The sequence below is a fragment of the Oncorhynchus clarkii genome, chromosome 3 (genome assembly GCF_045791955.1).
Source record: "Oncorhynchus clarkii lewisi isolate Uvic-CL-2024 chromosome 3, UVic_Ocla_1.0, whole genome shotgun sequence".
In the NCBI taxonomy this organism is placed as follows: domain Eukaryota; kingdom Metazoa; phylum Chordata; class Actinopteri; order Salmoniformes; family Salmonidae; genus Oncorhynchus; species Oncorhynchus clarkii.
In genome coordinates, this window is record NC_092149.1 from 86,965,579 (window position 1) to 86,982,875 (window position 17,297).

Sequence of the window (17,297 nt, forward strand, 5' to 3'; positions counted from 1 at the left end):
TCATCTTCATCTTCCTTCTTCCTTCGACCTCCTCCTGCTCCTCCTCCTCATCTTCCTCATCTTCATCTTCCTTCCTCCTTCGCCTCCTCCGTCTCCTCCTGCTCCTCCTCCTCTGCCTCTTCCTCCTCTTCCTCCTCCATCTTCCCTCCACCTCCTCCTGCTCATCCTCATCATCTTCCTCATTTTCATCTTCCTTCCTCCTTCGCCTCCTCCTCCTTCTCCTCCTCATCTTCCTCATCTTCCTCATCTTCATCTTCCTTCCTCCTTCGCCTCCTCCGCCTCCTCCTCCTTCTCCTCCTCATCTTCCTCATCTTCATCTTCCTTCTTCCTTCGACCTCCTCCTCCTTCTCCTCCTCATCTTCCTCATCTTCATCTTCCTTCTTCCTTCGACCTCCTCCTGCTCCTCCTCCTCATCTTCCTCATCTTCATCTTCCTTCCTCCTTCGACCTCCTCCTGCTTCTCCTCCTCTGCCTCTTCCTCCTCTTCCTCCTCCGTCTTCCCTCCACCTCCTCCTCCTATACACAGACTCAGCAGGTTCTTAAAAGCAGTGACACAGTGCCCGAAAAGGTAGAGAAAGCTCCCGTCCTTGTCCCCGGGCCCAAAGTGGTCCCTACCCTGTCCTCAGCTGCCACTAGTCCCCCCATCACGGCACCTCTAGAGGGCAGCGTGACGGCCAAGGACTCCTCCGTCTCTGTGGAGGATGTGAAAGAGAAGGTGAAAAGCTCCAGTGTCCCAGCTGCTGAGAGGGGAACAACAGACAGGGAGAAGTATGGATACATCGTCACCAACCAGAGGTCTGTTCTGGTAACTGACTGTGTGAATATCTAGTTTAATAACCTCTCATAGTACCTAATACAGGCTGGACTGGGTCATCCTGTTACAAATGGATATGACGTACGTTAAATGTATTGGTGCCTGAGTCCCTTGTATCATTAGCTCGTCAATGCCGGATGGCAAGGTCACATGCTGTGATGTTGAGTCTCGACTCAGGTCACATGCTGTGATTTTGAGTCTCTAAGGTCGCATGCTGTGATGTTGAGCCTCTAGGGTTTTATGCTGTGATGTTGAGTCTAGACTCAGGTCACATGCTGTGATGTTGAGTCTCTAGGGTTTTATGCTGTGATGTTGAGTCTAGACTCAGGTCACATGCTGTGATGTTGAGTCTCGACTCAGGTCACATGCTGTGATGTTGAGTCTCTAGGGTTTTATGCTGTGATGTTGAGTCTCTAGGGTTTTATGCTGTGATGTTGAGTCTAGACTCAGGTCACATGCTGTGATGTTGAGTCTCTAGGGTTTTATGCTGTGATGTTGAGTCTAGACTCAGGTCACATGCTGTGATGTTGAGTCTCTAGGGTTTTATGCTGTGATGTTGAGTCTAGACTCAGGTCACATGCTGTGATGTTGAGTCTCGACTCAGGTCACATGCTGTGATGTTGAGTCTCTAGGGTTTTATGCTGTGATGTTGAGTCTCTAGGGTTTTATGCTGTGATGTTGAGTCTAGACTCAGGTCACATGCTGTGATGTTGAGTCTCTAGGGTTTTATGCTGTGATGTTGAGTCTAGACTCAGGTCACATGCTGTGATGTTGAGTCTCGACTCAGGTCACATGCTGTGATGTTGAGTCTCGACTCAGGTCACATGCTGTGATGTTGAGTCTCTAAGGTCACATGCTGTGATGTTGAGTCTAAGGTTTTATGCTGTGATTTTGAGACTAGACTCTCAGGTCACATGCTGTGATGTTGAGTCTCTAGGGTGTTATGCTGTGATGTTGAGTCTAGACTCAGGTCACATGCTGTGATGTTGAGTCTCGACTCAGGTCACATGCTGTGATGTTGAGTCTCTAAGGTCACATGCTGTGATGTTGAGTCTAAGGTTTTATGCTGTGATTTTGAGACTCTCAGGTCACATGCTGTGATGTTGAGTCTCTAGGGTGTTATGCTGTGATGTTGAGTCTAGACTCAGGTCACATGCTGTGATGTTGAGTCTCGACTCAGGTCACATGCTGTGATGTTGAGTCTCGACTCAGGTCACAGGCTGTGATGTTGAGTCTCTAGGGTTTTATGCTGTGATATTGAGTCTAGACTCAGGTCACATGCTGTGATGTTGAGTCTAGGCCCTAAGGTCACATGCTGTGATGTTGAGTCTAGGCCCTAAGGTCACATGCTGTGATGTTGAGTCTAGGCCCTAAGGTCACATGCTGTGATGTTGAGTCTAGGACCTAAGGTCACATGCTGTGATGTTGAGTCTAGGCCCTAAGGTCACATGCTGTGATGTTGAGTCTAGGACCTAAGGTCACATGCTGTGATGTTGAGTCTAGGACCTAAGGTCACATGCTGTGATGTTGAGTCTAGGCCCTAAGGTCACATGCTGTGATGTTGAGTCTAGGCCCTAAGGTCACATGCTGTGATGTTGAGTCTAGGCCCTAAGGTCACATGCTGTGATGTTGAGTCTAGGACCTAAGGTCACATGCTGTGATGTTGAGTCTCTAAGGTCATATGCATGTTGATGAACGTGTTGATTCTGTGTTGTTGTTGGTGTTGTTATTGCTCTCCAGTCCTCTCAGTCTGTATAATGGGGTGAAACTACTGGGCGTACTTGCAGAGAGGATCCACCTGACTACCAGCAGCTTCATCAACATCAGGTAGTGCACTGTGTGTGTGTGTCGTGTGTGTGTGTGGTGTGTAAGCTAATCGACTCATTTTGTTCCTCCAGTGTGGTGGGCCCTGCCCTGACGTTCAGGATCAGGCAGAACCCTCAGAACATGAGTGCAGAGGATATGGCTGAGAAGGCTGGTGAGAACATCTCTCTCTCTCTCTCTCTCTCTCTCTCTCTCTCTCTCTCTCTCTCTCTCTCTCTCTCTCTGTCTCTATGTCTATCTCTCTCTCTATGTCTCTCTCTCTCTCTCTCTCTCTGTCTCTCTCTCTCTGTCTCTCTCTCTCTCTCTCTGTCTCTCTCTCTCTCTGTCTAACTCTCTCTGTCTATCTCTCTCTCTCTCTCTCTCTCTCTCTCTCTCTCTCTCTCTGTCACTCTCTCTCACTGTCTCTCTCTATGTCTCTCTCTCTCTCTGTCTCTCTCTCAATTCAATTCAATTCAATTCAAGGGCTTTATTGGCATGGGAAACGTGTTAACATTGCCAAAGCAAGTGAGGTAAATAATATACAAAAGTGAAATAAACATTAAAAATAACAGTAAACATTACACATACAGAAGTTTCAAAACAATAAAGACATTACAAGTGTCATATTATATATAAAATATATACAGTGTTATAACAATGTACAAATGGTTAAAGGACACAAGGGAAAATAAATAAGCATAAATATGGGTTGTATTTACAATGGTGTTTGTTCTTCACTGGTTGCCCTTTTCTTGTGGTAACAGGTCATAAATCTTGCTGCTGTGATGGCACACTGTGGAATTTCACCCAGTAGATATGAGAGTTTATCAAAATTGGATTTGTTTTCAAATTCTTTGTGGATCTGTGTGATCTGAGGGAAATATGTCTCTCTAATATGGTCATACATTGGGCAGGAGGTTAGGAAGTGCAGCTCAGTTTCCACCTCATTTTGTGGGCAGTGTGCACATAGCCTGTCTTCTCTTGAGAGCCAGGTCTGACTACGGTGGCCTTTCTCAATAGCAAGGTTATGCTCACTGAGTCTGTACATAGCCTGTCTTCTCTTGAGAGCCATGTCTGCCTACGGCGGCCTTTCTCAATAGCAAGGCTATGCTCTCTGAGTCTGTACATAGCCTGTCTTCTCTTGAGAGCCATGTCTGACTACGGTGGCCTTTCTCAATAGCAAGGCTATGCTCACTGAGTCTGTACATAGCCTGTCTTCTCTTGAGAGCCATGTCTGACTACGGTGGCCTTTCTCAATAGCAAGGCTATGCTCACTGAGTCTGTACATAGCCTGTCTTCTCTTGAGAGCCATGTCTGACTACGGTGGCCTTTCTCAATAGCAAGGCTATGCTCACTGAGTCTGTACATAGTCAAATCTGTACGAGTCTGCTGTTAATGATAATGCAGAGGATTTTCCCAAGGTTGCTGTTGACTCATATCCCATGGTATTTATTGGGGTAAAATTTGTCTCCACTTTTGTAGATTGGGGTGATCAGTCCTTCGTTCCAAATAAAAGATGCCAGAGCTGAGGATGATGTTAAAAAGTTTAAGTTTAGCCAATTGGAATTTGTGGTCTGTATATTTTATTTCATTTAGGATACCATCAACACCACAGGACATTTTGGGTTGGAGGGTTTGTATTTTGTCCTGTAGTTCATTCAATGTAATTGGATAATCCAGTGGGTTCTGGTAGTCTTTAATAGTAATTCTAAGATTTGTATTTGAATCTCTCTCTCTCGTTCTCTCTTTCTCTCTTTCTGTCTCGCGCTCTCTCTCTCGTTCTCTCTCTCATTCTCTCGTTCTCTCTCTCGTTCTCTCGTTCTCTCTCTCGTTCTCTCTCCCGTTCTCTCGTTCTCTCTCTCGTTCTCTCGTTCTCTCTCTCGTTCTCTCTCGTTCTCTCGTTCTCTCTCGTTCTCCCACGCTCCCGAACTGTCTGTCTTTATCTCTCGCTCTGTCTGTCTCCCTCCTTTCTGTCTGTCTTCATCTCCCTGTCTTTCTCTCTCTCTCGTTCTCTCTCACGCTCTCAATCTGTCTGTCTTTCTCTCTGTCTCTCCTTTCTCTGTCTTTCTCTCTCTCTCTCTGTCTCTTGCTCTCTCTGTCTTTCTCTCTCTCGTTCTCTCTCTCTCTTGTTCTCTATCGTTCTCTCTCTCGTTCTCTCATGCTCTCAATCTGTCTGTCTTTCTCTATCTATCTATCTCTCTCTATCTCTCTCCTTTCTCTCCTTTCTCTGTCTTTGTCTGTCTCTCTCTCCTTTCTCTGTCATCCATATTAACACTGTATCCCAGCACAGGCCTCTCTGGCAGATTAAAGCTCTGTAAAAGAGGGAAAGAAAGACAGAACCATTCTCTCTCAGCGGTCAGAACCTGTTGTTCTCAGAGACGCAGTCTGATGGGTGTCCATCTATTAATTGACTCTGGTGAACTTTTAGTCCAAAATACTTCTCATAGGACCAATCCTTTATCTATATAATGTCCCTAAGCCTACCAGAGATATTCTTATTGTGTTCTGTCGTCTGACTGTGGCTATACTTCAGCTGAATGTAAAGGTTGGGTCTCTGGCCGGGTTGAAGGATATGAGTATCTAACTGTACATTTCCATGATTCCAGGGATGAACCCACAATCCCTTTCACTCTGACCCTCCGTAGGGGTTAAAACTAAAACAGGGAACAGTGTACCATTTGAGGTATAGACAGAATAGTCTGTTAAAAATTGTGAATAACGACTGTTTTGGTTTGTTGTGTGTTTTTGTCTCTGTCAGCGTCTCAGAAGTCTTTTCTGGAGTCTGAGACAGGGTTGAAGATATTGCAGACTGGTGTGGGAGAGGTACAGTACAACTTCCTTCTGCCCTTCTTCATGTCATCAACCCTCTCTAGAGGGGGAACACTTAGACGAGGGTGACGCTCTCTGCCTTTATGCCTTCTCTCTCTCTCTCTCTCTCTCTCTCTCTCTCTCTGTCTCTCTCTCAATTCAATTTCAATTCAAGGGCTTTATTGGCATGGGAAACATGTGTTAACATTGCCAAAGCAAGTGAGGTAGATAATATATAAAGTGAATATTCTCTCTCTCCCTCCCTCCATGTGTTTGTAACGCTGCTAGGAGATGAGTAATACAGTAGAATGATACAGGACAACCTTGCTAAATGTCTATGTATTCCCCCACTCCTCTCTCTCTTCCCCACTCGTCTCTCTCCTCTCTCTTCCCCCACTCCTCACTCCTCTCTCTTCCCCCTCTCCTCTCTCTTCCCCCTCTCCTCTCTCTTCCACCTCTCCTCTCTCTTCCACCTCTCCTCTCTCTCCTCTCTCTTCCCCCTCTCCTCTCTCTTCCAACACTCCTCTCTCTCCTCTCTCTTCCCCCTCTCCTCTCTCTCCTCTCTCTTCCCCCTCTCCTCTCTCTTCCCCCTCTCCTCTCTCTTCCCCCTCTCCTCTCTCTCCTCTCTCTTCCCACACTCCTCTCTCTTCCCCCTCTCCTCTCTCTTCCCCACTCATCTCTCTCCTCTCTCTTCCCCCTCTCCTCTCTCTTCCCCCTCTCCTCTCTCTCCTCTCTCTTCCCCTCTCCTCTCTCTCCTCTCTCTTCCCCCACTCCTCTCTCTCTTCCCCCACTCCTCTCTCTCTTCCCCTACTCCTCTCTCTTCCCCCGTCTACTCTCTCTTCCCCCTCTCCTCTCTATTCCCCCTCTCCTCTCTCTCCTCTCTCTTCCCCCACTCCTCTCTCTCCTCTCTCTTCTCCCCCTCTAAGGTTTACAGTTAGAGTTAGAGTTACGATAAGGTTTACAGTTACGGTAATGTTTATGGTTAGAGTTACGGTAAGGTTTACGGTTAGAGATATGGTAAGGTTTACGGTTAGAGATATGGTAAGGTTTACGGTTAGAGTTACGGTAAGGTTTACGGTTAGAGATATGGTAAGGTTTACGGTTAGAGATATGGTAAGGTTTACGGTTAGAGTTACGGTAAGGTTTACGGTTAGAGATATGGTAAGGTTTACGGTTAGAGATATGGTAAGGTTTACGGTTAGAGTTACGGTAAGGTTTACGGTTAAGGTTACGGTAAGGTGTACAGTTAGGGTTACGGTGAGGTTAGAGTTACGGTAAGGTTTACGTTTAGAGTTACGGTAAGGTTTACGGTTAGAGATATGGTAAGGTTTACGGTTAGAGATATGGTAAGGTTTACGGTTAGAGATATGGTAAGCTTTACGGTTAGAGTTACGGTAAGGGTTACGGTTACGGTTACAGTAAGGTTAGGGGTTAAGGTATCAGACCTCAGGATAAGACCCAGATGTAGACCGTTTGAAATAATAAATGTTTATTTATGAAACAGGGGGCAGGCAAACGACAGGTCAAAGGCAGGCAGAGGTCAGTAATCCAGGGCAAAGTCTGTAAGGTACAGAACGGCAGGCAGGCTCAGGGTCAGGTAGGCAGAATGATCAACAACCGGGAAAACTAGAAAACAGGAAACAGGAGTACAGTCAAAACAAAAACGCTGGCAACAGACAAACAGAGAACACGGGTATAAATACACTGGGGATAATGAGGAAGACGGGCGACACCTGGAGGGGGGTGGAGACGAGCACAAAGACAAGTGAAACAGATCAGGGTGTGACATAAGGTAAGAGTAGGGTTAGGGTAGGGATGTCTTAAGGACCCTGGATAGCACTGGCACTGAGTCATTTGTTCTCATGTGTTTTCATCCCTTCACATACAGTGCATTCGGAAAGTATTCAGACCCCTTGACTTTTTCCACATTTTGTTACGTTACAGCCTCATTCTAAAATGGGTTAAATAAATGTTTTTCCCTCATCAATCTACACACAATACCCCATAATGACAAAGCAAAAACTGTTTTTTAGAAATGTTTGCACAAATAAAAAACTTGAAAATTGATCACCTTTGAGATGTTTCTACAACTTGATTCTACCTGTGGTAAATTCAATTGATAGTTGGATGCGCTGGTCAAAATTGACACACAAAAATATGCTTTTTTACAAAAATAAGACAATGTAAAAGGTGACATGGTTGGCAGCCCCATGGGCCTGTTAAGATTTATGATTTTTACTCAATTTCTCTGTCATACTAACCTATAACGAGCCTTTGGTTGATCAATGGGCAACGCCCAGGCACCTATCAAGAGGCCTTGGCTAACCCCAGCTCTTTTCCTAACCTTAACCTAATTCTCCTAACCTGCAATGAAATTTTAAGAAAAATAAGTGTTAAGTAAAAAATAGAAAATAAAAGTAACAAATAAATAAAAACAGCAGCAGTAAAATAACAATACAGGTATATATACAGGGTGTTATGGTACAGAGTCAATGTGGAGGCTATACACAGGGTGTTACGGTACAGAGTCAATGTGGAGGCTATACACAGGGTGTTACGGTACAGGGTCAATGTGGAGGCTATATACAGGGTGTTACGGTACAGAGTCAATGTGGAGGCTATATACAGGGTGTTACGGTACAGAGTCAATGTGGAGGCTATATACAGGGTGTTACGGTACAGAGTCTATGTGGAGGCTATATACAGGGTGTTACGGTACAGAGTCAATGTGGAGGCTATATACAGGGTGTTACGGTACAGAGTCTATGTGGAGGCTAAATACAGGGTATTACGGTACAGAGTCAATGTGGAGGCTATATACAGGGTGTTACGGTACAGAGTCAATGTGGAGGATATATACAGGGTATTACGGTACAGAGTCAATGTGGAGGATATATACAGGGTATTACGGTACAGAGTCTATGTGGAGGCTATATACAGGGGGTACAAGTACAGAGTCATTGTGGAGGCTATATACAGGGTATTACGGTACAGAGTCTATGTGGAGGCTATATACAGGGTATTACGGTACAAAGTCTATGTGGAGGCTATATACAGGGTATTACGGTACAGAGTCAATGTGGAGGCTATATACAGGGTGTTACGGTACAGAGTCAATGTGGAGGCTATATACAGGGTATTACGTTACAGAGTCAATGTGGAGGCTATATACAGGGTGTTACGGTACAGAGTCAATGTGGAGGCTATATACAGGGTGTTACGGTACAGAGTCAATGTGGAGGCTATATACAGGGTGTTACGGTACAGAGTCAATGTGGAGGCTATATACAGGGTGTTACGGTACAGAGTCAATGTGGAGGCTATATACAGGGTGTTACGGTACAGAGTCAATGTGGAGGCTATATACAGGGTGTTACGGTACAGAGTCAATGTGGAGGCTAAATACAGGGTGTTACGGTACAGAGTCAATGTGGAGGCTATATACAGGGGGTACCGGTACAGAGTCAATGTGGAGGCTATATACAGGGTGTTACAGTACAGAGTCAATGTGGAGACTATATACAGGGTGTTACGGTACAGAGTCAATGTGGTGGCTACATACAGGGTGTTACGGTACAGGGCACAGGTTAGTCAAAGAAATTGAGGTAATATGTACATATAGGTAGAAAGAGCCCATTCTACATTATCACCTCACTCAAAACCTCCTATTTTGGGGGTGTGTGGTTAAAACCATGATTTGGTCAAACAGTAAAGAGCATTATCTACCGTCATTATTCCTGTAATGAACGTGTCTTGCTGCCAGACAATAACCCCAAGCACACATCAAAATCCACAAAGAAATGGTTAATTGACCACAAAAATGAACATTTTGCAATGGCCATCTCAGTCTCCGGACTTCAACCCCATTGAAAACCTGTGGTTGGAATTGAAAGAGGACAGTCCATAATTACTGATGAAGAATATCAAGGATCTGGACGGATTCTGTATGGTGGAATGGTCTAAGATCCCTGTCGTAAAATAAAAGGTGAAGAAAAGTTTGAAGAATTTTTTTTTTTTAGTAAATCTATAAATAAAGCCATGGATGCCTGTACCTTGTGTAAAAATATTACTTAGCTTGTCCACTATAACAGGTTCAAGCGTAACCAGATTAACTTTCTTTGAAGATGAAAACTGCTTTCAACGCACACACAAACCCCGTGTCCCAGTCGCTAGACTAGTGACTTCAGCCGCCATCTAGTGGAAATTAATGGTAACTAGAGCTTCAGCCGCCATCTAGTGGAAATTAATGGTAACTAGAGCTTTGGCTGCCATCTAGTGGAAATGAATGGTAACTACACTAGTTAGTTGGCCGGTGTCAAAGTAGACTAATAATATATGCCATTCAGCAGACACCTTTATCCAAAGCAAACTGGGTACATGGTAGTGGAAACAGACCATAGAAACAGGATTACAATGTTGATATCATGGATGGTCAGTCCTTGTATCTATAGCTCTGTCTATTAATCTGAGAGTGGTTACATTTCTCCAGGCCAGGCATCAATCAGCTTTTTACCCAAAGAGGAGCAGGGAGACACTGTTTCTACTGCTGATTGACACTTCAAGAAATTAAAATGCAGATTAAATACACAACAAAAATTGTTACAGATACTATATAAATGTCCCATCACTCAGACAGTCAGTGAATAGACAACATCCAGCACAGCAAACAATCAATCAATCAATCAAATATATTTTACAAAAAGCCCTTTTTACATCAGAAATAATAACCACAGTGATTATAGAAGGTGCAACAGTTCAACACCTCAGGAGCAAATGTCAGTTGGCTTTTCATAGCTGATCATACGTATGTTGAGAGAGAGAGAGTCGAAACATTCATATGTTGAGAGAGAGAGAGTCGAAACATTAATATGTTGAGAGAGAGAAAGAGTCGAAACATTCATATGTTGAGAGAGAGAGAGTCGAAACATTCATATGTTGAGAGAGAGAGTCGAAACATTCATGTGTTGAGAGAGAGAGAGTCTAAACATTCATATGTTGAGAGAGAGAGAGTTGAAACATTCGTATGTTGAGAGAGAGAGAGTCAAAACATTCGTATGTTGAGAGAGAGAGAGAGAGTCGAAACATTCGTATGTTGAGAGAGAGAGAGTCAAAACATTCGTATGTTGAGAGAGAGAGAGAGAGTTGAAACATTCGTATGTTGAGAGAGAGAGAGTCAAAACATTCGTATGTTGAGAGAGAGAGAGAGAGTCGAAACATTCGTATGTTGAGAGAGAGAGAGTCGAAACATTCATATGTTGAGAGAGAGAGAGAGTCGAAACATTCCTATGTTGAGAGAGAGAGAGTCGAAACATTCGTATGTTGAGAGAGAGAGAGTCGAAACATTAATATGTTGAGAGAGAGAGTCGAAACATTAATATGTTGAGAGAGAGAGAGTCGAAACATTCATGTGTTGAGAGAGAGAGAGAGTCGAAACAGCCGGACCTTGGACAAGGTATCACATTCGTTGAAACGAGTCAAAAATAAATCTGCGGAAAAACAATTCTACTTCGATTCCCTTTGTGGATGGGGTGTATCTTTTGAATTCACTGCTGAATGGCCTGCTCCTATTCCGTTTTTCGTGAACACCATCCCGCTCACCCAAAGTGATCGATAGTATATCTTGGCTCACACTGTGATGGTGATTCTGAGCGCTGAGGTTCATACAGCGAGTTCTGGTCTTCACTGTTCTCACTCTCCGTCAGCTCCATCTGTTGTGTAGTTCAAATCAAATGTATTTATAAAGCCCTTCTTACATCAGCTGATGTCACAAAGTGCTGTACAGAAACCCAGCCTAAAACCCCCAAACAGCAAGCAATGCAGGTGTAGAAGCACGGTGGCTAGGAAAAACTCCCTAGAAAGGCAAAAACGTAGGAAGAAACCTAGAGAGGAACCAGGCTATGTGGGGTGGCCAGTCCTCTTCTGGCTGTGCTGTGTGGAGATTATAACAGAACATGGCCAAGATGTTCAAATGTTCATAAATGACCAGCAGGGTCAAATAATAATAATCACAGTGGTTGTAGAGGGTGCAACAAGTCAGCACCTCAGGAGTAACTGTCAGTTGGCTTTTCATAGCCGATCATTCAGAGTATCTCTACCACTCCTGCTGTCTGTAGAGAGTTGAAAACAACAGGTCTGGGACAAGTAGCACATCCGGTGAACAGGTCAGGGTTCCACAGCCGCAGGCAGAACAGTTGAAACTGGAGCAGCAGCACGACCAGGTGGACTGGGGACAGCAAGGAGTCATCATGCCAGGTAGTTCTAATTCATCTAGCCTGGTGCTATACAGTTCATGTTTGAATTACTACTTGTTGTTGCCATCTTCGTTGTCCGCCCCTAACCTCACTGTCTTCGATAACACAGACAATTTGTTGATTCCTGCCAGTGACACACTGGCGTCAGTCGTTACTATGGCAATTTGAGATGGAGCTGACCATAGCTCAAATTAACATAGTTGACGATAAAAAATACTAAATATAGAGATGTTTTTGTGTTAAATACACATGTTTAGTATTAGTGGATTGAATACATCTCTTTGTTTAGATTTACTTCCTAAAGTGTTTCCATTCCCCTTTAAGAGTTGATAGTGTTTCCATTCCCCTTTAAGAGTTGATAGTGTTTCCATTCCCCTTTAAGAGATGATAGTGTTTCCATTCCCCTTTAAGAGTTGATAGTGTTTCCATTCCCCTTTAAGAGTTGATAGTGTTTTCATTCCCCTTTAAGAGTTGATAGTGTTTCCATTCCCCTTTAAGAGATGATAGTGTTTCCATTCCCCTTTAAGAGTTGATAGTGTTTCCATTCCCCTTTAAGAGTTGATAGTGTTTCCATTCCCCTTTAAGAGATGATAGTGTTTCCATTCCCCTTTAAGAGTTGATAGTGTTTCCATTCCCCTTTAAGAGTTGATAGTGTTTCCATTCCCCTTTAAGAGATGATAGTGTTTTCATTCCCCTTTAAGAGATGATAGTGTTTCCATTCCCCTTTAAGAGTTGATAGTGTTTTCATTCCCCTTTAAGAGATGATAGTGTTTCCATTCCCCTTTAAGAGATGATAGTGTTTCCATTCCCCTTTAAGAGATGATAGTGTTTCCATTCCCCTTTAAGAGATGATAGTGTTTCCCTTTAAGAGATGATAGTGTTTCCATTCCCCTTTAAGAGATGTTAGTGTTTCCCTTTAAGAGAAGAAAGTGTTTCCCTTTAAGAGATGATAGTGTTTCCCTTTAAGAGTTGATAGTGTTTCCATTCCCCTTTAAGAGATGATAGTGTTTCCATTCCCCTTTAAGAGATGATAGTGTTTCCATTCCCCTTTAAGAGTTGATAGTGTTTTCATTCCCCTTTAAGAGTTGATAGTGTTTTCATTCCCCTTTAAGAGTTGATAGTGTTTCCATTCCCCTTTAAGAGATTATAGTGTTTCCATTCCCCTTTAAGAGTTGATAGTGTTTTCATGCCCCTTTAAGAGATGATAGTGTTTCCATTCCCCTTTAAGAGATGATAGTGTTTCCATTCCCCTTTAAGAGATGATAGTGTTTTCATGCCCCTTTAAGAGATGATAGTGTTTCCATTCCCCTTTAAGAGATGATAGTGTTTCCATTCCCCTTTAAGAGATGATAGTGTTTCCATTCCCCTTTAAGAGATGATAGTGTTTCCATTCCCCTTTAAGAGTTGATAGTGTTTTCATTCCCCTTTAAGAGTTGATAGTGTTTTCATTCCCCTTTAAGAGATGATAGTGTTTCCATTCCCCTTTAAGAGATGATAGTGTTTCCATTCCCCTTTAAGAGATGATAGTGTTTCCCTTTAAGAGATGATAGTGTTTCCCTTTAAGAGATGATAGTGTTTCCCTTTAAGAGATGATAGTGTTTCCATTCCCCTTTAAGAGATGATAGTGTTTCCCTTTAAGAGTTGACGGTGTGCTCAGTGATGTGGGCTGGTGTGGATAAAATGCCAGGGCCAAATTCTTGTCCCAGTCTGCCCCTGCTGCTGTTCTGTTCGCTCCCACAGACTGCCTATCCTATCCAAGACATCAAACCCGACCCGCCCCCACCTCCGTTACTCTCCCCATCCCAAAAAGCAACATGTGGAGCTGTGCCTTTTTGAAGTGACACAAGTGGCGGCGTCGGTTGAATGGAGTTTGAAGGAGAGCTAGAGGCCGGGAGAGCGCAGAGAGAGAGAGAGAGGGAGAAGCACATGTTTATTTATTTCCCTTTCCCTTCCTCTTTGCTTGAGTGTAGGCCTAGGCTACTTGCTACAAGTTTCCACAATCCTTTTCAAATGACTTTTTCCGGGTATTATTCGTGATATCAGGGGCTTGTCGGAACTTAAATGTGATATTGGGTCGTGCATCATGAGTGGAAGAAAGAGAAAGAGCTCCTCCAGTGCTCTACCGGCCACATTAGCCGTATCTGATTCAGGAGAGATGCAGAGGTTGATCCGGGTGGAAACCGCCCCGGTGCTGAAATGTAGGATGGATTGTGGTGAGTGTTATTTTCAGTCTCTAGATATATATATATTTTTTGTGAAATGAATTGGTCTGTATGAGTCAAGCTTTATGGTTTAACAACTTACATTTTTTTTTTTACATTTGTGCTAAATATTACATTGAGTAGACGACTCACTCAGAACTAAGTACAAGGGCAGCTTCTTTCAGGACTACTTAAAGTACAATTATTTTAGTAGAAACAAACGTTTTGGGCCTCATTGCTCATATCGTAAGGATGCGATGGATTCTTATTTTCCAACTAAATAAATTAATAAAAACAATGTAGACTGTCAAAAAAACGAGAGGACATTTTCTATGAACACATATAGGCAAACTACTAATAACATAGCCTGAAATGAAATGTATTATAACGATGATAATACTAATAAATAATTAGCCAACATTTAAAGCCTATTCATTAATACACCTGCATAATTTAAACCTAGGCCTGCTACAGGTAATTTCCAATTAAAATGCATAACTAAGTGCTTGTTATATGAATGCATTCAGTTGATCAAAAGGAACAACTTGAATTAATTGATTTTTGGTTACAGAATAACCTGGAAAGATTTATATAATAGGCCTTCTGGTGAATTAGTGATGTTTATATAATAGGCCTCCTGGTGAATTAGTCATGTTTACATAATAGGCCTGCTGGTGAATTAGTCATGTTTATATAATAAGCCTTCTGGTGAATTAGTCATGTTTATATAATAGGCCTGCTGGTGAATTAGTCATGTTTATATAATAGGCCTGCTGGTGAATTAGTCATGTTTATATAATAGGCCTCCTGGTGAATTAGTCATGTTTATATAATAGGCCTGCTGGTGAATTAGTGATGTTTATATAATAAGCCTTCTGGTGAATTAGTGATGTTTATATAATAGGCCTGCTGGTGAATTAGTCATGTTTATATAATAAGCCTGCTGGTGAATTAGTCATGTTTATATAATAGGCCTGCTGGTGAATTAGTCATGTTTATATAATAGGCCTGCTGGTGAATTAGTCATGTTTATATAATAGGCCTGCTGGTGAATTAGTGATGTTTATATAATAGGACTGCTGGTGAATTAGTGATGTTTATATAATAGGCCTGCTGGTGAATTAGTGATGTTTATATAATAGGACTGCTGGTGAATTAGTGATGTTTATATAATAGGCCTGCTGGTGAATTAAAATGTCATATAATGGGACTGCTGGTGAATTAAAATGTCATATAATAGTACCAATACATCTAATGATATTGACTTCACATGAATAATGTTTGATGCATTATTTTAGAGTTATTTTCTTCATTTTATTGAAACAATAAAATTGAATACCACAATTTATCAGCTAGGCTGAATACAATCAAAGACAATAACACCAAAACATGGTGTTTAAGGGCAAGAGAAGATCGTGTTTAGGGGGCAACTGTGTCTCTACCGTTCACTCCTTTTTAGTAGTTGTGCTTTAGAAGGTTAAACAGTATGTAGTGTGCTCTTTTCTCTCTCTGCTCTCACCTCAGCTAGAGGTGCCAGCTGGTGGGGTGGGTGGGGGTTGCTGTGGTTACAGGGTCGGTTTGGCACTGTGATGAAAGACGTGATGATGTAACGTGTCTGCCTCCCGTTACTGGCCCTGCAGATAACAGCTAATCATTCCTCAACAATGAGTCACTTTTACTTTCTAAAGAATGTGTTGATTGTATGAATAAAAAAAAAATATTGCCATTTTCAGCATTATTGTGGTCATTATTGTGATCATTATTGTGGTCATTATTGTGATCATTATTGTGGTCATTATTGTGATCATTATTGTGATCATTATTGTGATCATTATTGTGATCATTATTGTGGTCATTATTGTGATCATTATTGTGATCATTATTGTGATCATTATTGTGGTCATTATTGTGATCATTATTGTGATCATTATTGTGGTCATTATTGTGATCATTATTGTGATCATTATTGTGATCATTATTGTGATCATGTTAATGTCAGTGGTTCTGCCTACGCCGGCTGCAGTGATGTTAATCAGGGATTATCTGTGGCTGACTGAGTGGCTGAGAAGGGTTAGAGGTCAAGGGTCAGGGGTTGAAGAGGTGATAGAGGGGGGGCCTGGAACCCTGGCTGATTTAGTTATTTGGTGTTTTGTTCCTTGTTTCTTGTGTTATACTGCTATGTTGCTGACTAGTGTTTAGTGGGGTCAGACATCAGTAATGTATTCGTTATATTCACTGCCCCTCCGAGGACCCTCTCTACAACTCTTAACCCCCTCTCTACAACTCTTAACCCCTCCCCCTCAGAACCTTACCCCATCTCTACAACTCTTAACCCCTACCCCCCCTCCAGGACCTTACCCCATCTCTACAACTCTTAACCCCTACCCCCCAGGACCTTACCCCATCTCTACAACTCTTAACCCCTACCCCCCAGGACCTTACCCCATCTCTACAACTCTTAACCCCTACCCCCCAGGACCTTACCCCATCTCTACAACTCTTAACCCCTACCCCCCAGGACCTTACCCCATCTCTACAACTCTTAACCCCTACCCCCCAGGACCTTACCCCATCTCTACAACTCTTAACCCCTACCCCCCCTCCAGGACCTTACCCCCTCTCTACAACTCCTAACCCCTACCCCCAAGGACCTTACCCCCTCTCTACAACTCTTAACCCCTACCTCCCAGGACCTTACCCCCTCTCTACAACTCCTAACCCCTACCCCCAAGGACCTTACCCCCTCTCTACAACTCCTAACCCCTACCCCCAAGGACCTTACCCCCTCTCTACAACTCCTAACCCCTACCCCCAAGGACCTTACCCCCTCTCTACAACTCTTAACCCCTACCCCCATCTCTCCCTGGCCTCTACAAATCCTAACCGTTACCTCTCCTAACACCCCAAAACTGTGTGGCAATGGCAATGGCAACCTATTCCCATAGGGCTCTGGTCTATAGTAGTGCACTATATAAGGAATAGGGCTCTGGTCTAAAGTAGTTTACTATATAGGGAATAGGGCTCTGGTCTAAAGTAGTGCACTATATAGGGAATAGGGCTCTGGTCTATAGTAGTGCACTATATAGGGAATAAGGTTCTGGTCTAAAGTAGTGCACTATATAGGGAATAGGGTGCGACACGCACTCCCTTCGAGGACCCCTCTGGAGTAGCAGGTGAGGAGCCCTAGTCCGAAGCCCTGTCCCCTCCGTACCACAGTCCATTCATGCTCCCCCTCCCCGGGACATTTTAAGAAGAGGGAGGGAGAGGGGAGGGAGAGAGAGATAGAGAGATAGAGAGAGAGAGATATAGAGAGAAAATTGGGTTGAATGTCCAGGGTGTTAGTTAGTGAGGTGTAGGTTGGATCACTAGAGAGTGAGCAGGGCGCCTCTTCCCCTAACGACCACACATTACACCGAGCATT

General features: G+C 43.2%; 1 protein-coding gene across 1 annotated transcript in view; it reads left to right on the forward strand.

Annotated features, from left to right (window-relative positions):
* LOC139406202 (receptor-type tyrosine-protein phosphatase-like N) overlaps positions 1-17,297 on the forward strand; it is a 93,075-nt gene that overhangs the window by 58,947 nt on the left and 16,831 nt on the right. The window contains exons 9-12 of the mRNA XM_071148709.1: positions 526-794; positions 2,554-2,640; positions 2,712-2,791; positions 5,375-5,439. Coding sequence (XP_071004810.1) covers positions 526-794; positions 2,554-2,640; positions 2,712-2,791; positions 5,375-5,439 — 501 coding nt within the window. The remainder of the gene's footprint in view (positions 1-525; positions 795-2,553; positions 2,641-2,711; positions 2,792-5,374; positions 5,440-17,297) is intronic.